We start from the raw sequence: 27,048 nt of genomic DNA, 5'->3' as shown, positions 1-27,048 counted from the left end.
TTTTCCATGGCTTAGTCATCCAGCATTAAATGAGATGCCTGCACGATATGTTTTGACAGGTGCTGCTGAGCTGTTTGGTTGAGGCACTTTCAAGTCATGTCTTCTGTTTGCTTTTAGTGGTTCTGGAATGGAATTTTTCTACTGAACAATTTAGTACAGTACACCAGCAATAATTGCTTTACGCTCACAATATTCAGAGAAGCAAAAGAAATAAAATATCCAGAGCATGTGAATAAGTAACTGGCAAGAATGGACAAAGTGGCCACAGGTTTTCAAACCTTCTGAAGGCCAAGGAGCCATGGTCCAGTGGGTAGTTCATCCCTGTTTGCAGAGCACATTTTCCCCTCCCAGCAATACTTCTTCATGCACATGTTCTAGGAGCTGCCCTTCTGGAGGGTGATTGTATCACTCAGGCTTGAGTAAGGCTTGAAATTAATTAATAAAGCCTATCTGGACTTCTCTATCTAAGTAAAGCAAAAAGAATGCTAGGCAATTTTTGGCACACATCCTTCTATGTTTTACAGCAAAGAACCACACAAGCAAAAAAAAAAAGTGAAGTAGGGGTCCATCTAAATCTAGGAGTTTAAGGCAGAAGAAAAGAGAGAAGAAGAGAAGCATCTTCTGTGCATTTACATAAACACAGCACAGGTAATTTGTGCCCTTATATCAATGTAAAGGAAGTCTAATAGAAACCATATTACAGGTAATATTATACTGAGAAATGCCAGACAACATTTCATAGTCCCTGTCCTGAAAGTAATGGCACATGAATTGGCTATCAGTGAAAAATGCAAGTTCCTCAGCCAGTATTGTCTTTCTTGATGAAGAGAGATCAATGTATTGCCCAAATCAATGCTGCACATCAGCCAGCCTAAGGATATGTAGTCAATTCCAGCCTCAGTTCTGTGCTTCTTGAAGCTCCCCATATTGCAACGCTTTTTTTGCTTTAAATGTTTAAGAAACACATTCCCCTACATCATTTATTCATCACTAGAGAGGAGGAAAAAAAATTCAATGTCAGACTTAAGTCTTAAAGTAATTCTTCATCACAAAGATATTTCTTTATCAACTTAAAATTAATTATAGAAATCGGTATGCATTAAAACAAAACACAGTTTCCATTCAGAAGTTTTGCTACAGGCTTTTTGTTCAACTGACAAAATACACTAAGGAGTGTAAAAAATATTTATTCAACCTAATTCAACATAACTTTAATTTTCAATACTTAAAAACAAGATTTACAGAGTAATGACCTTTAACCACTCATGTGGAATCATCTTACAGTCCATACAGTATTTTATAATTGCATTTTTACAATAGCTTTAACTTCCAAAGGAGACAATGAGCTTTCCCATGAAACAAGTTTCAAACCCACTAATTTGCATCATTCAATTCTCTCCATGAGACTTTAAAAAACAGTAATAAATTGCTTGGAAATATATACAGTGAAGACCACTGAAAAGCTGTTTTCTTGAAACGAGGAAATCTGTAAGAAATACATTTTATATTGTTTCAAGACTATCTTACAGAGTGTAGCAACTTTCAGAGGCTGCTACTCAGTTTAGGTTTTATATAAAAGTGAGCCCACTAAGACAAATATAATCAGCAGACGTACAAGGTTATAGTAATTCTTCCATTACAGCAAGAGCCTCAAAAGTATTTGATATTGATTGAATTTATAATTCTTAACACCTGTATAAGTTTTTAATACCAATTGGCCTTTATATACATTTTTGTACACTTTTAAAATATTACATCTTGGTAATTAAGATAAACATACTATAGAAAAGGTACCTTACTTTGAATTTCTCCTAACATACGTTATTGCAGTCAAATAGGAAGTCCATTCTGCATGTACTTCATTTCTGGTGAAAAGAAATATTTACTTATGAATAATTCCACTAGAAGATTTTTTAAGCCATTCTGCATGCATTTGCCATACTAATATGAACAAGAAAAAACTCAGAGAAAAACAAAGAAATTTTTGTTAAGAAAGAACTTCAAATATGAAGTCCAGATTAGGTCTGGTATGAATATGCAATGGCCATATTGTCAGGATTTAACTTCACAAAACAGTCAATTTCTGCTGAAACTAGGTTTAGAAACACATCAAATAATGGAAGTGCCAACGTTTCCCTCAGCTGACTACTTTACAAATGTGGGATAAGTAAAGCTTACTGTATAAATGAACTTTATTACACATTCAAGATCTATCCTTCAGTCCTTTACAAAATGGAGCCAAGTTACCTTAAGAGCACCTACCCTGCTGGCAGGATGCTCAGCTCAGGTTCCCCAAGTGTAGTGTCAGCCCCTTGCAGCCAGCACTTCCACTAGGGCAGCAGTGCCTAGTCCTGAACAGCTGAGTTACACACTCAGGTCTGGATGCTTCAGGGGACCCCCTGCTCTGTCAGTTCAAACGGAGCTTTAGTGTTCAATGCTGCCTTCTCACGGGTTTTCTATGGATATTTACACAACGTAAAGGAATATGGAAACTAGAAAAGTGCTCTAATACTTAACTACAAAATAAGCAACTGAAATTTACTTCCCCCTTGTAATTATTTTACTCTGGAGGAAAAAAATGCTATCCAGCACCAGTTACAAACCAGTAAAGCCATGAGAAAATGACACTAGGCACTGCAGAAGATACAACAGGACACTGGAAATTACCAGTAATAAAATAGTCACCTGAAAGCCATGCTAATTTTAACACCTAATACTTAGGTGGTTAAAGCTGATAAACAAGTCCTGTAGAGAGTGATCTATCTTCTGCTTTCTCTGCCATTTGGGTATTTCACACTCCCCGTTTGATACCAGCAAAACCCAAGGAAAATTACTTCTCCTTGGTAATGACTCACGCTCCCCTTCTAAAGCAATCTCCCTTCATTGTGTGAAATGCTCAACTGAATGACAGCGTGGGTATGAAAACACCTATAGAAAAGGCATTTGGATATAGCCTACATAACTACACTTCAAATGTTCTGTAGTTGATTCTTTTTTTTTCCATTCAGTACACTGGCTCAAAGAAAATTCAAAAGCCTACTGCCCAACAGAAATATCCAAAAAATAAGAAAGCCAAATCACATTCTTAGGTTCAGTGGTTGCTGAAAGGATTTACCCTGCCACAAGACAGTGCTCTATTGTATTTAAAGGAAAAAAAAACAGAGGAGCAGCAACTTATCACAATTTTCCACTACTGTGCAAAAATAATGGAACCAATACAACATGGAAACCTGCTAGGTGAGACTCTGTGACATCTGGAGGTTTCAGCCTTACGCTCCTTCTTGCTCAGGATAATTCAAAATTTTGCGGTGAGCTTGGCGCAAATATTGCTGCTGCTTGAAGTAAACCTTAAAAGCTCCTTTTATAGCAACAAAAGCAATTCCACCCTGAAATAAAAAGATATTTTGAAAACCTGCACAGTTCAGTGTTATATCATTGCAAATGTTCCTAAAAATTTTCAGTCAGAGAAGATTTGTTTTCTAAACATTTGGTATTTTCTTCTCAAGATTAACTAATTAGTACAGTTCCAAATGAGTAGCACAAAGTTTTCTGTCACAATGAACTGTTACAGAGGTTAACATTACTTAAAGGGATTACAGACTGAAACTATAAAAGTTTTTATTTCCTTGGAAGTCTCACCAGTATTCTAAATTTAAAAGTCAAAATCTTATTTCAAGAACAAAGAGAATGCAGATATGTATCTGCTTTCCTCCCTTCTCTGAATATACACTATACATGGCACAAGGAACAGCACTGATAACCATTCTATAACTAGACTGTGAAAAATGGCACTTGCCAAAAGCGGAGTAAAATAAAATCTATTTTTGTAAAACAAACTTTTTTTTCCCTCTAGAAAGCTTTATAATATATTTATCTCAAGTCTTCAAAATGAGACACCAAGAAGATTTTAGTCTGCATGAACATTTGCAATACCACTGTATGTTCCATATAAAAGAGAGGGGTGTATAAACATGCAGGAATTAAAAATGGGCTGAAGTGACAGTCAGATGAGCAGGGATTCCAAATTACCCAACTCCGTGTACTTGCCCTTGAAAGGCAGCAACCAGAGAGGTTATTCACAAAGGAAGAGATTGTCATTCCCCCTCCATTTGAATTCTATGGAGAGTTAATTTTCCTCTCCTTATTAAAATAAGAAACAAAGGGTTTCTCTAAAAATCAGTAAATAAAAGCTAATATGGAAAGGTTTATAACATAAAGCCCAGTCTTCCCCTTACAGAGACTGTTCGTAGAAGATGCTGGCTCCTCATCTTCATTGTCAGCCTTAACTACTGCTAAGGCCTGCCTACTACAGTGCCAGATAAAAGTTTCAGCCTTGTCATGAACTGAGATTAGCTTCAGTCGTAAAAACAGAGTCTTTCACACACATGATGTTTGTCCACTGCAAAGACAGGCAACCTTAAAAAAGCCCCTTCCTTTAATCAAATGCTGCTCTTAAAATTCTGAATCAATTTATGTTCCTTTTTCCTTTGCCTCTCTCCTTCACAACACTTCATATTCCTGTATTATATTAATTTATGAAACAAACAGTATTGACTCTTACCAAGATTGTCCTTTGTAAATTTGAGTTAACACTGCTGAACATCAGCTTGCCAACTATTGTGGCAATAGTGGGGAAAACTAGAGCTCCACACAGAATACGTGTGGCAGAGACGTGATCTGCCAAAGGGTTGGCCTCTGCTGGGATACGAGGAACAGGACATCCGATGCCTAAAGGGATAAGAACGGGGGAAGAAAAGGTTACACAGCCACTGCCTCAAAAAGAACCCAGAAAGTACATCACTGCCCACTCCCCACTCCACTACAAATCTGTAGCCCAACTGCTTTTGGAGAACTATCCCTCCTCTCAGTGAATATTCTGTTTCCATTAAATGACTGCAGTCATTTTTACTTTCAAGTAAGACCCATGAATTTTAGTAGCTTGTTTTGTTCCAAAAGCCTGAAGTGAAACCATGGTCCTGCTACTCCTGCCCCACCCTTCTCAGGACATACTATACAAACACAATCTAAACAGAATGAATGTGAAATAGAGGGATGGTGTTAATCACCTCTACTTAAAAATAGCAAAAGCTACTTGCCTATCCCCCATCTCCTAAAGGCAGAAATTCAATCTTGGCATTTCCTTTTAAATTTAATCACATTACCTGGAAATATGCTGTTCAAAATTTGTAGCTTATTAGAGTACTTGCGCCACAGTCTGAGCACATAGTCCTCCCAACGGATCATCTTGCCCAGTATGAGCATGACTGGGATAGTGGGAAGGCCAATCAAAAGGAATAAAGGATCAGCTCTCTCCATCACATCAAGGCCTTCTTTGTGACCCACAACCTGGAAAATACGCATAGAGTTGACAAACATAACAAAGGCCACAAGAGTGTACAAATGAACAGAAACTTAATTTAAAAAGCTGAGTTTGTTTGAAGCTGCCCACACATTTTAACTTAAAGGAAAAAGGAATACTGTTTTACCTAATTTACTCTTGTTTTCTCTTTGTATCCTCGGTTGCTTATGGAGCATAAGGCAGGTGAGCTACCAGCCCTAGTTTCCAAATCATTAATCTTGCAGAGAACTGTTACAGAATTCCCTGCCATTGCAAGAAAGGTTTCATGTGTTTCTGGGTATATAAAAGCCTAAACATCAGAAACACTAACAATATAGAAAGCTTTCCAAAATGCATTCAAGAATTTACAGTTTTACAACTAATTCTACACTCAGAAACTGATCAGATACTACTGTTCAAAGGATAAATTGATTGTAGGTACCTCCGGATGTTTTTACCAAAATTTTTTGATTTTTAGGAATACCTTACATAACAGAGATCACAGTATACAATTGCTGTTTCCCTGGACAGTGCAGGAAGATGAACATTATTTTCAACTGTAGTGGAAACAGCAGCATATCTTCACAGGTACATTATTTTCCAGTGTAGTTAGTTCAAGGATTTTAAAGGATCATTATTACAGCTGTGTGTACACTTTTCTACTGACATATAAAAGAATTAATCAGACTTTTCCATTTATAAAATGCACATACTAAAACTGTAACAGAATGGTGCCTTATGTGTTCTAAAAAGTACCTTGATTTAATTCTAAATAAATCTAATAGGACTGAGGATAAAAAAAGAGATAAAAATGTTGGAGTGGTAGATATCCTCCAGAGTTGCCTCAATTTAAGTGGTATAAATGCTAATACAGTCCCTGAGCTGCTTCCAGGAAGAACATGCTCTATCATGACTTTTTCTGTAACAATCTGGAAAGACTAAAAACAGTAAAATCATTATTATCTTTGTCAGGCACTGGATTTGCTGATGTGTTCTCATTGACTTCTCATTTTCCCCACAAGTACAATAACTTATCAAGTCTTCAAGTTCACTAAAATTAGAATTGGGAGGTAAGAACATGAAACAACAGTAAAATTTTAAAAAAGGAAAACAACAAACCCAGTACTTCTGGAAAAAGTAAGACACAGGGAAGAAGCCACGGTCATGTACCACAGTAGCTTCAAACTGTATATTTTTTGCCTTGCTCTGGAAAGCATTCCATGTTATGCCTCTAGAACAGCAAGTTATGTTATATACCACAGCCTCTAAAAATAGGCATAACCAATAGTGTTGCTGCCAAAAGATTATTCCTGAAAAAACAGTCAGCATTTGTCTTCCAGTTTCTTCAGTATCTTCTACTCAAGCTGTGAAGTCTGACACTATCCTTTTTCTCCTTATAGTCATTGCCCATCAAAAAAAGTCTCAGTATCCTGTCTCTTTCTGCTTTAGAGATTACTGTATTTCTCTGCTTTCAGTAACTCCATCTGACTTGTTACTGACTTAGCTACCACAATGTCAATTCTGTATTTATTTTTCTGTGCCTGAAGTCTAAAAATAGCTTTTGTGCTTCTCTCTGGCCCTTCAACTAAAAAAAAGGAGTCTGAAATGCATCAGGAGTCAAGTTGTATTAAACCCAGCAAGGTTGGGGTGGCAAAAAGGGTGGAATGATTTTCCTCTACTGCCCCGCTCAATCTCCTCCTCTACAACCAAAACTAAATTGTCTTGCCCAGCATGTCATCCATACAATCAAAACATTAAATCATGAAAATAGCTAATTCCTCATACCTGGGATTTGACCAGCTGCCTAAACTAATGTTTAGACAGATCCTCACTTCAAAAGCAAAACAACTTCAGAACAAAGCATTTATTTTTCCATTTGGCTGTGGAGTTCTAGGGCAGCTAAAAAGGGTCACTATTTCCTACAGAAAAAGGGCTCAGTGTAGCTGTGAGCAAGGAGAAAAGGACTGGTACATTTCCAAAGTCTGGTTGTAGTATTACAGACGGTTGTGGCATTCCTGTTGGAGCCACAAGAACAAAATATCCAATGAAAAAATATTTAAGTGCAGCACTCTGTAATCCACAGACTCATCCATGGAATGGAGGTGGCATTGAAAGCCATTACACATCACCTATGCAGCTGCCTGCCCCTTGGCCACACTGGTACAGGGGAACTGCAGCCACTCATTTGGGTTCCATTTCTGCTTTCAGATCACAAAGAAACTGAATCAAAACAGCACACCATCTTGAGAGGGACTGACCTGCGGCTCTGCACAGTACCACACATCCCAAGAACTAGTGCCAAATGACTTACAGGGAGAAGAACCAAGCTGTGTATTTAAAATTAGAACTGTTTAGAGGAGTATTTATTAACACAGAGGTTTGTTAATTCTATCTACAGCTGAATTAGCATCAGAAATACTTTCATGCTTTCAGGCAAAACAAAGGTTATGGACTTGATATAGGAATCAACGACTAAAAGGGTAACCGAAGTGCTTCTGATTGTACAATCTCTGAAAACCCCGGTCCTGTGGTTGAACTAGGATTGCCATGGACAAGTCTTTCCATAATTAATAGTCTACCACTTGTCAACATTACTTTTCTATTTAAATAGCAAGTTCACAAGAAAAGAAGCAGGAAAAGTATTTTTCCCCTTTCAACTAATCATACAATCTAAAGTAATTAAAACATTATTAATTTGCAGTGTTTTCCATTTCTTGTTTATGAATGAATTGCATCATTCAGAGCATGTATTTTTTTTTATAATTTAAAAAAAAATCCCATTGTCCAGAAAATATATTACCATGTTTTAATTTCAACCCTTTGAATGTTACTAGCAAAGCTTTCCTCCAGGTAAGAGAAAAGATTAAATCTCATGTCTTTTCTGAAGAATTACTCATAGCTAGGTGGTAGTAGCACCTTTTCCATGAGAACAGAATTGGGTTCACCAGTCTGCCACACACAGGGCAGCCAGCTAGAGCAGCACTGGTTTTTGTTAGCTGCAGACTGAACCAAGCCCAAACAGGCATGCTTGCATTTATAAACTAGGACCAGTTGAACCTGAAAAACCATCTTGAATTCACTGTTAGCTACGCTGAAAGCAGCTAGGCATGTTTGAAGGCAAGGAAAGAGGAGTGTGAACTGAGGGAAGAGGTGAGTACCTGCATGACCGTCACCGCTCCGTACGTAACGGCTGTCCAGTATATGGAGCCCACCATGATCCCAGCTGCAGCAAAGGGACATGCCTTTGAGATCAGGCGATCTGCAAGATCCAAAACGTAAACAACTGGACCTATGATAAAGGAAAAGTAAGGTTTCAAGATAGATATATATAGATACACACACATAAAAGCATACTGTAGAAAGCTCAGCATCACCAATAAGAAAGAACAAACGAGGTGAAATACAAGTCTGACATACTACATGTGCTGTTTAAGGGAGAATATATAATTATTAAAAAGCTATTAAGCTAAACTTGTAGCTTTTTTCTACCTACAATTTCATTTACCACGTAACATTTCCAGGAGATTGATACACTGCTTAAAGCACTAATTTACCCACTGATTAGCTTCCTTTATGTTGAATAAGAATTGTTCTTTTGTAGAAACCCCTTTAGGCATAGTGCCTTTTTATTTGTTAGATACTTTAGTTTTCTAAAGGAAAAAATATCAATTTGTTGTCATGTACTTCATGTCCTTATCTTTGACAGCTTCACCTGAAAATTCTGTCACTAAACTATACTGCTTGCAGTAAAAAGGAGCCCAGTTAATACAAAAGATTCCTTCCACTGGAAGAGGCTGCATTCAGTATGTTTAGAGGATCACCTCTCAAAACACTGGATGAAAAAATACTCCTATTCAGGTTATTCAGTGCCTTTGATAACAACACATGAATAGGTTCATTGTTCTGTCTATGCACAACTGCACTTTCCAGACTTACACAGGGCAAGACAATAAATACCCTGACTACCTTTGTTGAGATAAACAAGGGCAATGCCTGCATCTTTTCTTTGAGGGGCTGCAAGAGCACAAGTGAAGCAAAAACCAGAACACTGAAATGTATACAGGGAAGTGAAAAACATCATCACCATAATCCGCATTACTTTTGTATTTGTCAACAAATTCTACATACAGACTGTCCTCCCACAGCTCATATGCATGAACAGTTCCTGTGAGTTCCCTCCTACTTTTTCCTATCAAAATCAGTGACAATTCTCAAAACCAGCCTACAGGCATTCCTCAAGTAACTAATCCTCCATGTCTCTCAAAGTTTATCCACAGTGACAAAATTGTGACTCCTGTTTCATGACTTAGTTCTTCTTTTTCTAGAGAACATCTCTATTCTGAATGATTTCAAACCCCAGTTCTACTCAGCTTAAGTCAGCTGGTGAAAAACAGCAACAGGAACATCCAGTTCAACTCTTTAACAGTTGTGTTTGACTTTCCAGAACACACTTAAGAAACTGCTGGGATGCCTATCAGTATGCTGGAAGTAGCGACAAGGTCATAACTGCAAGTACTGAATGCACAGTAGTTTACACATCCTGACTGTTTCCCAGAGTCACTGGAAAAGTTGTTTGGTTGTACCATTTTGAAAACTTATGTTTGAAGACAGGAAACTCAAAGGACACTGAAGGTTGCCTTATAATACAAGTAGTAACAAGTTACACCGACTGACACTAATCATTAAGAGAAACTTGGCTAGAGAATTGGGTATAGAATCTTGAGAAAATACTAGAAAAAATTATTGAAACAATCTTTTTAATTAGCCCTTAGGAAGAAAGTAGTGAGAAAGGAGGACAAAACTGATTTTGCTTTTTAAGATGGTACTGAAGAAGAAACAGGAAAATAAATATCACTGATAATGCAAATTAAAGAAGGAAATACGAAAAAAAAGTATTTTTCCTTTTGAAAAATATATCATGCATTAAAGAGTTTTCTTCTGCCACACTGTTTTCTGTTCATTAAACTGAAGTAATTATCTAAGAGATACTTCGGTTACTTTCAAAGTGGTAATAATATTTTTCTATTTAGAGAAAGTTCTCAGAAGAGCAGAAAACAGCTCGCAAGAACACAATTACCACCAACCACCAGAACTGACAGGCAGTATCACATCTAAAATGGAATGATGATTTTGAGACAGATCATGAGAGGTTGTTTTGAACTAGTAAATACATAAAAAATCCACCCACTGTTACTTATATTCACTGATGTCTCCTCAAGTTGTTATTACGTCTAAACTATAATCATAAATTAAAATTCGTATTGGGGGTATCCTTTCACAGAATTTTTAGAAAAAAGTTTCCAGAAGTACATTAGGGAAGTCTTAAAGTAAATAAGTTTCTGAACTGTGATGCCTCAGGAAGGGTATGACTAATACTGTCTTCAAAAGACACCTGCTGCAGAAGAAACAGGGCCACCAGCAAGGCTTCTTGGCAAATTCTTACTGACCTTACTGTGCCTGGTGTGAACTTGATCGCATGTAGTTGAATTGTGCCATAACAGCTTTGGGTTACTAGAAAGAGTCACAAAAGGGCAAGACAGGCTCACTTGTTTAAGGCACTGCAAGGTCATGACTGATGTTCCATGGACCCAGATTTCCCTGCTCTATTCTTGATGTCCTGTGTACTCTTACACAAATCTGAATTTTTATGCTCTTATCTTTAAAAATGGAAAATTATGGTACTGTGAGGGAAAACATATCAAAATACATGAAGGGAGTCTCACATACCTGCATGCAAGAGCTGAACCACCTCATGCAAGAATTTTAGGCCAGCTTCAGAATCCAGGAATGTTGGAATCTAAGCTTTCAAATACAGTACGCCACGAATTGCAGGAACAAATTAAAACGCCTGTTACGTTAAAAAATCCTGTCCAAACTATAGTTGCCTCCCCTTTTTGCCATTGTCAAAATCAAATGCAAATGCAGCTCACATTACAATTTCATCAGTCAAGACACAAATAAGAATTTTAAACAATGTCAAGTTTTGTGGTGCCTTCTGTGTCCAGACAGAAACCCAGTTTTCTTCCCAAAGCCAATGCTAAATGTTACTGTTTAATGCCTTCTTTATGACAGAGATTTATCCTATTCAGCAAAGCCGAATAATGGTCGTTATATGGGTAATTTGTAGTAAGTTTCATGCTGGTTTATGTCTTTTTTTTGTATCAACAATACAGTATTGTTGTGTATATTTTCTTCCCCATTACTCAGTGTTCTATCATGGTAATAACTGTCATCACTCAAAATTCCCTTGACACCTTAATTTCGTCAGCCGTTAAGCTAATAAGAAAGAGGTCCTGTCCCAAAGAACTGGCAGTGAGTTATTTTCAGCACTTTCATTACTGAAATAAGACACTTAAAAAAAATATCTTCTTTAAAATCCTCTCAATTCCTGCACTCAATTGCTAAATCACCATTTCTTTAACAAGTAGATTTACTTTTAAACAAAATTTACATTTCCATGGCAACATTTCATTTTCTTGATTTGCTTAATATATCCCATAGAACACATGGGCAAACGAGGGCCAAAATAACAGCAAGCACTGCTAATTTAAACACATGCAATGTACTGTGCATTATTCTACTTGGCTACTTAATAAGAGACTCTGGAAGATCACGTCCAAATTTTTTTTTCACCTTGACAAACAGAGCTAGAGCAGCACCCAGCAATCATAAATACTCTGCCTCTTGATTACAGGGCAATATTGACTCAGAAACACCTCCTGACCAAAGTGAAAGTATGTTTTTCCAGTAATACCACGTCCTGCTTAGGAAATTCTCTGAATTTCCTCTGATAAGTGTCTCTGCAAGCTGAGTCAAAAAAAGGACATGTTTATGTGCTGTGTGGCAGTTGCTGAAAGAAGTCACCTTCTTCTCAACAAGAAAAAGAATCCCATTAGCCAGGAAATAATTACAGGTCAATCACAAGATCTATCTAAATACTTAAGTGGGATACATCCAAAATTTTTAGAAGGTATTTAACTAAGCCACCAAATAGGATGTAAGCAGAATATAAAGTTACTTCTTTTTGTCTGGAAAAAGGAATAGCCAAGTTTCCAACAGAACTGGTGTTCTGAGCACAAGAAAGGAAAGCAAAAAAGAAAGCAAGAACAAATAAATAAACAACAATTTAAATGATCCATATCTTACCTAGCTTTGGAAATACTATTAAATATTCTGCATTGCACTGAGGACAAGCCACTCTAGCAGTACTGTTTCCTCTTTGCTTTTCATCCACCCAGCGCTGCAGACAAGTCTGGTGCACCCATTTGGTGGAGCCCCTGCACCTGCAGGGTCGCACCCACTCCGCTGTCCGATCGTCCTCATCGGTAGCAAAACAAACCCAGCAGCTTCTGTAATCACAGGAAGGAAAAAAAGAGATATTTTCTGCTACTTTTACATGCTTAAAATAAACAATCACATGTGAAAGCATGCAGCTTTAGAAAATGTGCATCTAGAGGAGATGATGGTTGTTACTTCATTCTTAATCACCGAAGTGTAAGCATTTTGTACCACAGTTTTGCTACAAAATCAACATCATAAACGTAATTTTGCAGATAGCTAAACAACTGCTTTATACATTCTGAATTATTAATTAAACTTTTAGATAATTTATGATTAAAGAGCATTGAGACTGTAGTCCAACGTTTGAATAATTCAGCATATGAAAAATCCATATTTTTTTAATGTTTTATCATCTCCTTCTACAACATTTTGGTAAGGTTTTTTTAATTTTAAAAATATAAGATCAATACTGTAGTCTGTTACTTGGGAAACTAAGTCCAATCCACTTAAATGATAAAACACCACAAATAATACAAGATATTACAAAAAAATTCTAAACAACAATATCAAATTCATTTGCTCTCTTTAAAAAGATGAAAGTATTTAGTTCAAACAAGTTGACTTTGTATAATATAAATTAAGTTACAAAGTACTTCAAGAATACTATTGTACCAGTAGAGGAGGAAATTTCTGCTTTGGAGAATTATGTGGACATGAAAATACAAATATATTAATTCTGTAAGGAGAAAACACAAGACGGACAGTCTATACAACCTCACCTGAAGTGAGCACAGTCCCTAGGAACTCACAGATATCTGACCTGATGATTAGGCCAGACTTGGCCAACTTACAAGAGAAAGCAAAATATGGATCCAAACTAGGAAAATATCAGATACGTTCAGCCAGTAATTTTTCCTGTGAAACAATCTGCTAGTTCCCATACTGAAGATATTGAAGTTTACATAATGAACCAGAACCTATCAATATAAAATTCTTACTCTCTCTCTCTCTCTCTCTATATATATATATAAACAGTTTGATTTTTAAAAATATTTTATACAAGCCACTGCAATCATAGTTAAACCCTTATAAAGGAGCACAGCAACAACATCCCTATAATTTAACTACCAAGACACAATCTAATTAGACACTGGGACCTAACTGAAGTTTTACATGACGATTCTGATGATGGTTTTGTTCTCTTAACAACTTGAGTAACATCATTAGGATGAAACACTAAAAGGCTTCTTATGTGTAATGAGTAACAGACAGTAACTGAGGAAGAAGAAACTGAAAAAAGCTCTGGTGCTCCTAAATAAAACAACTTTATTATTTGAGAATAATGACTGTGGATTCTATGCCGGGATGTTACAGGGGTTCATGATGCTTTTCCTCTCACTTTTGTTTTTGTTTGTTTTTAACTCCTCTTTGAGGAAAAAGAAGGAGGAATCTGCAATGGGAAATTTAATTTTGTCAGGTTCCAACTTCAAGAAATGAAAAATATTTTTGTCTAACAGCTTTGCTTTTATGACCTCACTATTTTGGGTAGTATTCTATTTGTGAATTGAAAATGTTTTGTTACAGAAGAATAGCAATGTTTTTTTAATAGATATAACTCTGCCTATAAAACACTTGCAAGACATTCTTTAAAGCACTGAATCTTTTTAACATCTACAGTAGTAGAAGTATGTTGAAAAAGCTGCAAGTGTGCCAGAGCAGAAGGCAACCTGTAGCAATTCATTACCAGCATACTTGTAAAAGGGAATACAATTGGAGATTCAGATTCCAGGGGAGACTGGAGAGAAAGCAATTTAATATTGAACAATCCATAAAATGAACCCATAATGTCCACATGTCCAGTTCTAAGTACAGAACACATTATAGTGGGTACAGATGCAAATTTAAACTGTGGTGGTCTAAAACTAGAGCTGCCTCAGTATGCAAGTGAGAAGACTTTTCAGTAGATGACTGACTCCTGGAATCAGAACTGTTGTTTCTTCCATTCATCTTAATGGGAAGGTAAAATCAAAGTCTGACTTGGGTTTTTTCTGTCCTTCCCCACATTGCTTTTAATCAAAATTGTCATGCTGTTCACTCCTGTAACACCACCCTTCTTTCTGCCTTCATGCTCCCAATGTGTGTGCACCTACTGCAGTCCCAACTGAAAGGACACGTTAACCTTCCTAAGCAGGAGGAGGAAAGACTCACATGCCACAAGTTAGTAAGAAACTAGATTAAAATGCTGAGACCACAACCAAGATTTGTAAGGATTACAAAGCATGGCTGACATTCTGGTTCATTGCCCTTAATATCAAGTTCTTAGGGAATACAAGTTCTCCCATTGTTCATTGATTTTTATTTACATTAAGAATTCCCAAATCTACTTTAGGAACAAATAATACCATACAATACTACTGATAATTGTTCCTCTTCAGCAGTTTTTTTTCTGCATTACAGGTAAACATTCACTCACTCATTCCACATCCTATTTAAGTCTACAACTGCTCTAAATTTGTAATGCAGATTTTTATTTAAAAATTAAAGGCTGCACAACAAAGCTAATTAGGTCTGAGGATACCATCACAAAATGCAAGTCTAGAGTTTATTCAAATAATGACAGATTTGAGCATGAATATAATCTTGCTACATTGCAATTTTAACTAGTGAACTTGTCCATGACAATGGTTATAGATTAAATTCTGTTCTCAAGTTCTCTTTCAAGGTTAGTAAGTCAAGAAAAATATTCATCTTTTCTTTAATTGCTTCATCCAATTTCTTGCCAGCCAATCAGACCTGAAAACCTGAAAGACCTATGAAAGGAATAACAAAATCCTTTACAGACTTACACCTTCAGCAAGTCATGAATAATGAACAGTAAATTCCCTGTATACAGTCATCAGCTTTATCTCTTTCCATTGACAGCAGCTGTAGCAGAAAGGGCTAAATAAAACCATTTCAAAACAGGTATCTAGGCTCTTGCCAGATTTTCCATTTTCTTGTACTAAATAAAATATGACCTTGATTCTTACCACTGAATCAGGTTGCTACTCAGATAACCTGAAATAGAAAGGGCTGAAAAGGTGGAACAAAGCATTGTTTCTGATAGAAACTCAAACCTTTTTCCTTGATGACTTTCTACATAGCGAAATCAATAACACTGATGTAGTTTTCCACACTTCCTTGGCTGAAAAAACCCTCAAAAAAAACCAACGGACAACAACAACAAAAAACCCCCCAAAAAACAAAACACCAAAAACAAAACAAAAAAATCCACAAAACAACAAACCTACAAAAAGCAAAAAACAACATCAAACCAAAACATACAAACCTTCAGACCAATATCACTATTGCAACTCTGAATATAAGGTTACAAATGCTTTTTAGATTCAGCTCCCCAGCAGATGAAGCTTTCTAGTCTCAAAATTCTATTCAGACTCTGAGAACAATGCATTTTTTGCATCTGTTTTTTTCTCCAGCAAAGACAAACTCTTTTCAGGGCACTGCTTGTGTTAAGAGCAAAGCAGATGGAAGAAGTTGTATTGAAGATCAGAAATCAAATACTCCAGATGTTACATGATTAACCTAAGACCCCAAGGCCTGCCTAAAACCAGGTTCCTCCAAACCACAGGTTTCTTCCCAGTAAGGAGCCCACTCCCTCTGGTATCTGGCTGGAGCTACAGCTCCAACACATCCCTAAGACCTCCACTAGCAGCTATACCTAGACTGCTCTCCTTTTTATTAAGCTATACCCCTTCTAAAGGTTATTTTTTTTCCAAAACCAGTCTTAGATGGGAGGGATGACAATATCTAATTCATGTTATTTAAATCAAATCTGACTCAATTTGTGAAAGCCAAATTCATCATGAAACAGCTTTGTTTTCAAGCAGGCATGACTGTGTAAAGCAATACAAAAGAGTAATTTAAAGGCAGTATGTTGATTGTATATTTTTATTATACACACTAGTAAAAGATTTGCAGAAATTTCTAAAGCCCAGCAGACACCCTTGCATCCACAAGGTACACTTAATGGAAGATGACTTGCTGGACTGGGACAGCACAGCTGGTCTATGATCTGCTTTCAAATATTCAGTACAGCAAGTGGGAATGGAAACATCTTGGAATTTTCCCATTATATTCAGTGGCATACAAATATGAATGGTGAGCAAAACCAGACAACTTCTCAGAAAAGAAAGTTCTACTAGACTTTTACCTAACTCTTATGAGGGAAATGCAAATTTGAACATGCAAGATGCGCTCTAGAATCATGAGCTAAAAATGCATTTTCCCTCTCATTACAGTTCCTTCATAAAACAAGAAATTTTCTGCATTTCTCCCACAACATAAAGCACAGCTCTTTTCCTTCAAGTGGCAGGAATTTGCTGATGTCTTGCTGCAAGAGTAAAGCATCCTTGTCCTGCTAAGCATTAAGTGTCTGAGCAGCTTAATGCAATTGAATTTCACATCCAAAAAGAAGAAAGTGAAAAGGCTGAAACATAACTGATAGCAACAATAGCGCAGAGAGCCAAGTTAGTGAGGGGTGGTGAAAACATACCTTGAAAGAAATGACTGAAATCATTCCAATATCTAGCCACAAAAAGGCACTGTTCTAAAGGATGACCCAGAAGTCTGCTGTTTGGAAGAGGCAATTTTTCATGAGATTCTATAACAACTTTTTATGTACAGCCTATGCTGACAGATAAAGTATCTCTGATGATGAACCGTAATAAGCTTTACACTAAACTTGCCAACTACACTCCAAGGACTACAAGATCATGTTTAAGTTGGAAGAATAGGATGTCTGAAAAATGGAGCTACCTAGTAGCATTAGGCTGCTTTGAAGCTGGCTAGAATTTTAGTAGGGCGACAGCAAACTGTTGTCTCAAAAAGCAAGAGAAACACCTCATGGCAAATACTACCACTAAGCATTTCCTTTTCCTGAGTGTGAAGAACCAGCAGCAATAAGATCTTAGGCTGGAGGGCCACTGCCTGGTCACCAGAGAATGCAAGGCTAGCCTACAAACCCTGATAAAGGCTACAGAGAGAGGAATACCATTAACCCGAGAAACGTTAGCTTATGCCATGCTTCACAGAGGAGATGAAGTGCTTCACAGAAGAGATGAACTCACTTGTAGGATTATAGATGGAACACTGCTCTTTCCCCAATATTTTCCTGGCCATCAAACACAGTGGAGAATACTTTTATCTTCAATCCAAAACCCACCCGCCCTTACACTGTCCTAAGGGGGAAAACACACAAGGGAAATACACTAAGTGAGGAACAGACACCGGTGCAAAAACAGCCACTTAGATGCTCCATCCTGACTTCAGCGGATGCTTTTAAGGCAGCATGGTATAGCAGCCATATGCCAGCCTGTACACTCAGCTAGAAAACATGTTGTCACCTTGAAACTAAATCTAAAATTTTCAAAGGAAGTCCTGAAAGTTATCTGACCTCATACCCAATTCCGCTCTGCCTAGTCATCAAGGATAGTGTGCAATGCTGGGTAAAGGAGACATTGTTAAGGAAGGATCTAGACATAACAGTAACTACACAAGCAATGCTATCAGCAGAAACAGCTCAAGCACCGAATATCAAGCTAATGTTCGTGTGAACATATGGTCACACAACTGGTATTCACATATAGGTTCTGACTTCCTCTAACCTCAGGATGACATCGTATAAACTAGATTTCAAAAAGCTTTTAATAAAAGCATGTGGATAACTAAAACCCAGTAAACAAACAGATTAAAACCCCATAGAATAATTAACTAAAAAGTGTGCCAGAAAGATCTACTGATTATCAGAAGTTCAACTCAAGCTTTATTATATTCTCACTTACAGCTTAAATCAAGGGGAAATATTTTACACCTGAGTTCATTGCACTGTATAAAGGCAGAGATAGGAGTAAAGGACAGTTCAATGAATCCTGCTGGCTGCTTTCTAGCTTGTGGGTAAAATTAAACCTTTGACTGCCAGGTGTCATCTCTTGTGCCTAAATTGGGCCTTAGGAAGTTTTTATGGTCTTTGCTTCTAGCCAGCTTAGAATAAGGAATCCGCCCTCAGATCTAGCTATCTTGTTGGGTTTTAGTCTCTACTTTGCCAAATCTAGACTGTCAGTAAAAAAAAAATAGCTTTTCATTCTGTATAACTTAAACTTTTGGTACCAGTTTTTCAGATATATTCCTTTCATAAAGTCTTCAAAATGCAATTATCTTAAAGGCTTTAGTATTACCATACTCTTACTTTTTCAAAAGGAAAAGCTAAGAAATCACCAAGACTCAGTGGCCTTGCTATCAGCTTTTAAACATGCAATGAATTTTGATGTCAGAAACATTTGTTTTATTTCCTAAGTGAAGGAGGGAGAACAGGGCCCTTCTAGACATGCACAAAGGACAAATCAGGAAAAACTACTACTCATACAATAACCACTTTATTACTAAAACATTATACGTTTTGCTAACTGAACTCTTACTATTATATATTAGCAGCTGGGCCTACAAGTAACAATTTAAGCTACTGAGTGCCTGCTGGGGGTGGGTAACACTGATTCTTACCATCTTAGGAAGAAAAACAAAAGCGACTAAAACTAAGTGGAAAAAGAAAAGCCAACCAAACAGAACCTAAACAAAGAACCCCATAAACACACACACACAAAACGATTTACTTCCAAAACTGAAACATGCTTTGAACAACACGATTTGAACAGGAAGTTGACACGCAGTCAAGTACATATACAGCAAACAGTGACCAATTCTAATAGCATTAAGTTAATGCTTAAAAATTTTAATGGATTTTTTTATAATGCAGATAGCATATGATACGATATAGGGAAAACATTTTCTCAGGCACTGTTTGACAAATCTGTCAATAATCACAAACACAGGAAGTAACAGAGATGTGAAGCAACTAGGAAATTACATATTAGAGGCTACTTAAAGTTACCTCCTTGAATGTGATTTTAAACATCTTAATTACTTATTAATTACCTCTAAGATGACCAGACTCCAAATGAAAACAAAAATATGTAGTTTCTATTAACCAACAATGCTATTTTGCACTGGGGGAAAGGGGAAGGGAGTTGCATCAGAAAAATACCAATACTGGTATCCATGGTGCATGTTCAGAGTAGACGACAGATGCTACAAATATCAGGAGCAACCTACATACAGAATAGACCAAGTCTGACCTGCCTAGAACTGTAACCATCTTGACATTAAGCTGCTGCTGTGGTAAGCAAATGATAAGAAATGCAAAGTTATTCAGAGAGTCTGTATCATGTGAGCTCAATCTCCTGCAGCCATTTTCCAGTGTCCCACAGTTAACACAGAAGTACAAATGAATCTTTAGGCACAGTAACTTTAGTTATGAAAGTAAATACATTAGCATAGACATCTGTTAGAAACCAAACGTGGTTCCTTGCTTTACATTCAACTTTTAGGGAAAGTACCTGTGAAATAGAAGTCTGACTTTTTAATGTATTCCTAGAGAGTTTCATGGTTAAATTGACCATACAGGATAAGCAATCTTCCTGTTGTGTTTTTCCAAAGAAAAGAGGAGAAAAAAATATGGAAGTGTAGTCTTCCAACTGCAAAAAGTGGAAGACTCCAAAGCAAGCAAACTGCTTTGAACTCGAGTTTATGACATATACTATTAAGTTATTCTCAGTTTATAATTTGCATTTTTACCAGAAAATTTACAGCATAAGAGAACAAACCAAAAAGCTCTACTTAAGTCAACCATCATATATAATCCTAATAATAAAAATCGGAACAATTTTTGACCTAAAAATTACCAAATAAAATTTAAATGCCAACAAGATAATTTCTTGGTTTGTTAATACCTGAAGAACAACAAAAACCACCTATCAAATGTGGAAGACATTGAAAATTTGGAAATGTCTTTATCCTGAATAAATGTGAACAAAATTGCACAGAGTCTGATCATAACATTAAGTAACTCTCCTCGACAAGCTGTGGAACTGACTGCATGACTCACCAGCGGAACAGTCACAAGCACCCTGCACATGGTCGTCTGTAATTACATCCCTCACAGAAAGCTAACTGAAGTGGGCACATTTTAGCCCAATAAAAATATCCACTTCTCAACAAAAATATTCACATTCCAGGAGGCACTTAGAAGAAACAAATGAGAAGAGATCTGGAAGGTACATAATGACCACACTGCAGGTTTAAAATAGAGGGTCTTGTCTTTTCTGTACAAAAATTGTGAAGAAATAATTAATTATATCATCATAGCTTTAAAAAAAACATACCACTGAATGCCAGCCCCTCTTGTCCATGACAACTCTATTATTTACCACCTCCCCACTGTGTTAGCAGTTCCTTTTACTATATACACATTGAAGAAGAGCTGCATGGCCACAGGAGGAAACAGGCAGGTATACATAAACTGAGAACACAAAACAGTCCATACTTTTCATCAGCAATCACCTGAAAACCTAGAAACACTAACAACACTTATCCAAAAAAATCATTTTTGTGAAAGTTGTCTCAAAACATAAGCACATACAAGGATTCCCTTGTTAGCCCTTAAATCAACTGGTATTTACTTGTTATAGGCGAAACAGCAGGCCAAATATTAATTTTTATGTTAACTTGGAAACAAATGAACAGCTGGTCCGTGATTTAATACAACTTCAGTGCAATTTTTTCTTAAGCGGCATTTAAAAGTGGACATTTTGTTTGTAAGTTTTCTTATCCTACAGTATCGTTAGGCAGGAAGTGTCTAATCCTTCCCCCAGAATCACTGACACAAAAATCCTGAGCATAAGCACTTCCATTCAGTTTTAGAAATTTTTCACAAAAAGCACTCATATTAGCATTAACATGACGGGAGCAAAAATTCTTAAGAGGAAAAAAAAAGCAAATTCCCAGTCCAACTAGACAGAAAGTTACCTCAACTTTCAGGTCCAAATTCCAGAGCCAGTGCTAAAAGAGGCCAAGTGCAGATTTGCTAGAAGGTGTCAGTGGACTGGACCTCCCAATTGGCACCTCCAGCATAGTATGCTTAAATTATGCAGTGCAAACGATACTGTGTTGTCTTCCCACTTAAACTGGGATTGCCTCTAGATTTGGTATCACAGAATTACAGCTTGGAAGGGACAGCAGGAGATCTTGTCAGACCCGCCCAAGACAGAAGCAACACCGAATTCAGAGCAGACAGCAAAGCATTCTCCAGCTGGGCCCTGAAAAGCCCCATGGGCAGAGACCCACATCTGCACTGGGCAACTTGTCACCAAGCTCAACTACATCACTCCCATCCTCACATGCTGAAAACTTCCCTGTTCAAACTTACAGTTGATTCTCATCATCCTGCCAGAACCACCACAGCCAGTCTTCTGAACAACCACCTTGGCAGGTAGAAGGTTATCACATCTCCCAAACCATCCCTTCTTTAGACAGGCCTAGATCCCTGCAGCTTTTTCTAGGAAGTCATGTGCTCCAGCCCCTTGATCAATTTATGTAATCTCAACAGTTTCAATTAGAAACATCAGCCAGAAGCAGTTTGCTTTAACCACTTCAGACTGAGTCCTCTTACTCTTTTGCACTGGCCAAGTATTTGCTACTTGTGGTAAACTACAAATGCCAGTAAAAGCATGAGCAAGTCACACACTCTTTTGATAAAGGTAGGCATTACATCCTATAAAAATCTAGTACTTGGCCCATTCTGCTGCTGAGAGGAAAAAAAAAACGTGCATCAGAAAGCACTTATTTTCACACCAAGAATTTTCTACCCTCTGTGCAATGCAAAAAGGTTAAGCTGGTTAAGATGTCAAAAGCACCAAACAAGCCTCGAACAGCTGGCATATTCACTACCACTTTAAGCATTACTTTAAAAAAGTTGTTCCAAAATTGATACCTTAACCCTTTGGTATCTGCCTTTGCATTATTATACCTATATTTATTCAACACATTTGCATTAACTGTCAGAAGTTTCAACTTCAATGAGCACTTTAAGACACCATGGCAAAGGAAACCATTAGAGCTTTAAGCACTATTACAGAGTCTGAAAACTTTTATATGGAAGAGATCAATAAACAGGGCTTTGTACAGCCTATTTAGACAAGGTGAATATAACAAATGAAAATATTATTTGAATGCCTTCATAATACATGGGATGCCAAGAGTTTGAGTACAAAAAATTTTAAGTTGTCTCTCAGGAGTTTCTTCACACTTAAATAGGAAGAATAATTACCTACTGTCTGCAGGTAGAATTTAATTGTTAAGCAGCAACTAAAACATGTACATTTGTTCCTAAGCATATCAAAGCAGACATCAAAGATAAAAAAATAACATTCACATGACCAGAGTCAAAAGGTTAAGATAGTTTATAAATAACATGCTGACACCTGTATATTTCACATGGGCAAAGAGCAGTGTACAGGTCTGCATTTAGTCTCCACTAATCATCTTTACTGGTAAAACACAGGAACAAGTCAATCTACACAGAACCTTTAGCATAAAGTGAAGCAAAATATGAAGGGATGTACCTGGGATGAAGCAGTAATGAGAAAGCCAAGCTATTATAAAGTTATTGTTGTTTCAAACTTTCTTTCTTGAAACCCGTTCTCCAAGATATGTGTGATTTTGCTTTTTCCATCCTGTATCAACATCAACTTCCAAACAGTGAGGGTAAGGGCAGGGAAAAACAAACCCCTTGTTTCCTTCCTGGTAGAGATTAACCCAGCACAGTCTGTTCTCTACTCTTACACACCTTTTCCTTCTAAGCATGAACGACCTACTCTCAAGGAAGAACAGGAAGCCAGGTACTTCTAGACACTGACAGACTTTGATCAGAAATTAGGAAGACCTCTCCCAAAAGAGTTTAACTCTGTTGTGAAGAAAGAAAATAATTAATTGAGGTAGGACAAGGAAGAGAGACATGCTTTATCAGTATAACAGACTGAGTAACTGCAGAGATGGCAGTCTGTGAAAAATAAAGATACTACATAAATCCTCTGTTTGATGTTGCTTATTACTCTCCATATCATATCTGGTTGAACTCCACTCCTATGAAGAGTTACTTGTGTGTCAACTTCTGTCAGTGAGAGAGATCAGAGCACAACATACAGTACAAGTTTAAGACGTCCAGAATAAACACCTTCAACCAAAGACCACACTGCACAAATTACATTGTCCAGGCTGTAGCATTAGGGTCTTAATCCAAAACCATGCATTAAGTTACTAAAGTGTCACCAGTTAATTGTGCAAATAAAACGAAATCAGTGCCTGCACTTTCAAAGAAGAAAGGAAATGACTGATATCAATACAGACACCACCACAAATGGTGACTGGAATGGAAAGAGAAACTGAAAATTATGTACAAAGCCATCGCATACATTACCATGGAATCAGATGACAGTTCAAAAAACTGAAATAGAAAATCTAATGCTATTTTGCAATTTTTGAACTACAACTGCTAGCATTTTTCCAAGACATCAGTGATCTGGCAAAGAGAAAATTTAATTGCCACAGTACTCCTCTCTTGACAGTAAAAGTAATTTCTTAAGCAAACTACAATTTATTGTTTAATTGCTTTTAAAGTCTACCTGCAATTTCAGTTTTCTTGTCTCCTTTCAGTAGGGAATGGCAAGGGGAGAGACTCTAAAGTCACATCATGTTGCTCTAGTTTTTATCAAGGATATTGACCACAACTGAACAACTACCACCCAGTCAGAAAATTAAGAATGCTGATTCAAAAACTAAACCATGCTAAAATTACCACTGTGTTGATTCTTCAGCATGTACCTGCACAAGCCTTCAACATGATCCATCAAATGTTGATTAACATCTCTGAAGCCTGCAGTAACTGAAAGCAGTGGTAAGCATGTTCTGACCATGTGGCAAATACATGGAAAGAAGGGAGCAGTTGGCTTTAATTTAGATAATATATGAAATACAACAAATCACTACCACAAGACATGCTTTGAAAAACAGAACCCCAGCATTCTGAAGCCTTGGCATAACCAACTGCAAGAGCAATCCACACATAATTCAACGGAAGTCAAGAGAATAAAGCTTAAAAATATCAGTACATTACTCAGAATCCCCACAGATAATTTAACCATGGGGTATGTCCCTTAAGATGAAATACTGAAGGTTTTTATCTTGATCACCACTACAAACAACATGACAACACATATATACAATCTTCAGAAACATCAGCTGCATAAAAATCTGTTTATTCAGATGTAACCCTGCTCCATAAACCCAATATAAACCAGAAAAATTACTTACACCGACTGCATTTTAAGGTCTTGGTTAGCCCAAAATCCTTCTATTGATGTTGTGCTACAATCTGAATTAAATTAAAATCCTAAAGACTTTGTTCCTTCTTACTACTACATTCACCAGTTGTCACACTCCTGTTTCTAAAGTTTCCTATAATGACCCCGAGGAATTCTTATATGAAAACTACAGCCTCTCTTCATACCTCCTTTTATCCTGCTTAGGTACTTCAAATTCTTTCCCTGCTATCCTTGTAATTAAGGAAATCAGAGATGCTGTCCAACTGTTTTACATACCAAGCTACTGCAAGTACACTAGAAAAAGTTTTTGAAAAGAGCCAGAGACACAAATTATAATTTCAAAGACTTGAAAGGATACAAGAATATTAAATGTACATCAAAAACCCACATCTCTATTACAGGCAACAACTGAAGAACAGTTTGGCAGTCAGGTAACTAATTTCCCTTTTTTTTTTTTTTAATTAACTGTTTAATTTAACAATTGGCCACAACAAAGATTATAAACAGCACCTCACAGCCATTTCCCAACAGGATGAACTAGGCCTTCAGAGTGTGATACAACAGCCATGGGCATCAGGGCATCCACTCAAGAGTATTATGGTTTCCTACAACTCCAAAACACAAAATACTCTACATTACTGGGCTTCGAAATTCAGGATGTAGATGAAAGTTTGTTATTTTATTGGGTGTTTTTTTAGTTTAGGAGTTGATTCAGCAATACTCTTATAACATAAATCATCCTTTTGTCATCACTTACCTTTTCAGTTTTTCTAGAACACAAACTATCCCTCCCCAAACCACTTTGATCCTCCTCCTATATCAAACTGGAACTTCTCATTCTCACCTTGCAGGCTGGACAACTTCTACCCCTGCCTCCCATCGTTTGTATTCCCATCACCCGCCTAATGACAGGCTGTATTTCCATTAACTACTCTTTCCTTAGAGGTGACCTGGAAAGGAGAAAACCACCAGGGTTCTTTTTGACTCCTTATGATGAAAACTTGACAGGTTCATCAACAGAAACCTGTCTGCTTCTGGATCTCCACCTTCTGAGACACCAGGCTATTACCACTGCTGCATCAACAGACTCGGCATGTGGTTTATTGTTTGTAGGGACAGGTTGCAAGGGCTTCCTGGATGAGTCCAAATTACACTTAAGGAATCTTAAGTGCTCAGTGGAACAGGGTGAAGGTGCTACATAGTCAAGGAAAGGCATAAACAGAAAACAAATATAATAAATAGAATTTACAAGTTAGTAATTATAGACGAGGAAAGATGCTTAAGTCATAATAAGGTTGTAATTTTTAAGAACATCCCAAAAAGCAGTCGTAGGCTTTCTTCAGATCATAAAACCACCAACAAAACACACAAGGCCAGCTAGGCTTAGGTCACCTTTTGGTGCCTCACTTTGGGCGCACGTCAGTGCGTTCCCTCCCCAGAGGCTCTCCCAGAGCCAGGGACAGGGACAGGGACAGGGACAGGCTCCTGCAGCCCCCCGGCTGCCCCAGAGCCCGCCCGAGCTCGGGCACACACACACACACACACACACACACACACACACACAGCCCTGCTGCGGCCGAGGGCTGCGGCAGCGATCCCTCCTGCCCCTCGGCTCCCGCTGCTTTTCCACAGCGCTCGCAAACTTCGCCAGACCACCGAGGATTTTAGAAGGCAAAAAATGAACCCGGACCCGCGACACCGGCCCCAAACCCGCCGCGGGGGCTCACAGGCTCAGCCCGAACGTTCTCTCCCCGTACCTGTCCATGGTCTGCGGCAGCGCCAAGCCCGTCTGCTCGGCCATGGCCCCGGGCGGAGGAGCGGGCCCAGCCGAGGGCCCGGAGCCTGACAAAGGCGTCACGCGTGCGGCGGCGGAGAAAGCGGAGCGACCGGGAAGGCGGCAAATCCGCCCTTCCGAGGGACGGCCGGGGCGGCCCCTCCTTCGGCAGGCGGGACGCGGCGCAGGGCCGGTGGCCGGGGCAGGACGGAGCGCCCGGGCCGCCGCGGGGAGAGGCGGCGAGCGCTGAGCGCAGCCGCGCCGCCCGTCACCGCCGCCCGGCGCCGCAGCGCGCCTGCGCCACGGGCCGTGCGCGAGTCCGTGCCGGGAACGCCGGGAGCTGTAGTCCCGCTGTAGTCCTGCCGTGGTCCCGCCGCCGTCCCGCC

The 27,048-nt window shown here is 38.1% G+C and overlaps 1 protein-coding gene across 1 annotated transcript; it reads right to left on the bottom strand.

Moving 5' to 3' along the window:
* Positions 1–1,171: 1,171 nt before the first annotated feature.
* MARCHF5 (membrane associated ring-CH-type finger 5) lies at positions 1,172–26,926 on the bottom strand. The gene is made up of 6 exons (XM_066191178.1): positions 26,646–26,926; positions 12,485–12,687; positions 8,497–8,627; positions 5,163–5,346; positions 4,562–4,728; positions 1,172–3,386 (listed from the first exon to the last, which is right to left on the bottom strand). The coding sequence occupies exons 1-6, from the start codon at positions 26,687–26,689 to the stop codon at positions 3,270–3,272; spliced, it is 846 nt and encodes a 281-aa protein (XP_066047275.1). The 5' UTR covers positions 26,690–26,926; the 3' UTR covers positions 1,172–3,269.
* Positions 26,927–27,048: the final 122 nt, after the last annotated feature.

The sequence above is a fragment of the Chamaea fasciata genome, unplaced genomic scaffold (genome assembly GCF_029207755.1).
Source record: "Chamaea fasciata isolate MVZ Bird 193981 ecotype frontalis unplaced genomic scaffold, bChaFas1.0.hap1 SCAF_9, whole genome shotgun sequence".
Lineage (NCBI taxonomy): Eukaryota > Metazoa > Chordata > Aves > Passeriformes > Sylviidae > Chamaea > Chamaea fasciata.
This window is presented reverse-complemented; position numbering and strand designations above follow the sequence as displayed.

Excerpts from the sequence above, each read along its gene's own strand:
- MARCHF5 (XM_066191178.1), bottom strand. The coding sequence starts at position 26,689 with ATGGCCGAGCAGACGGGCTTGGCGCTGCCGCAGACCATGGACAG. Across the intron at positions 4,729-5,162 it reads TTTGAACAGCATATTTCCAG|GCATCGGATGTCCTGTTCCT; the intron begins GTAATGTGATTA and ends TTATCCCTTTAG. Across the intron at positions 3,387-4,561 it reads ATTTACAAAGGACAATCTTG|GGTGGAATTGCTTTTGTTGC; the intron begins GTAAGAGTCAAT and ends TTTTTATTTCAG.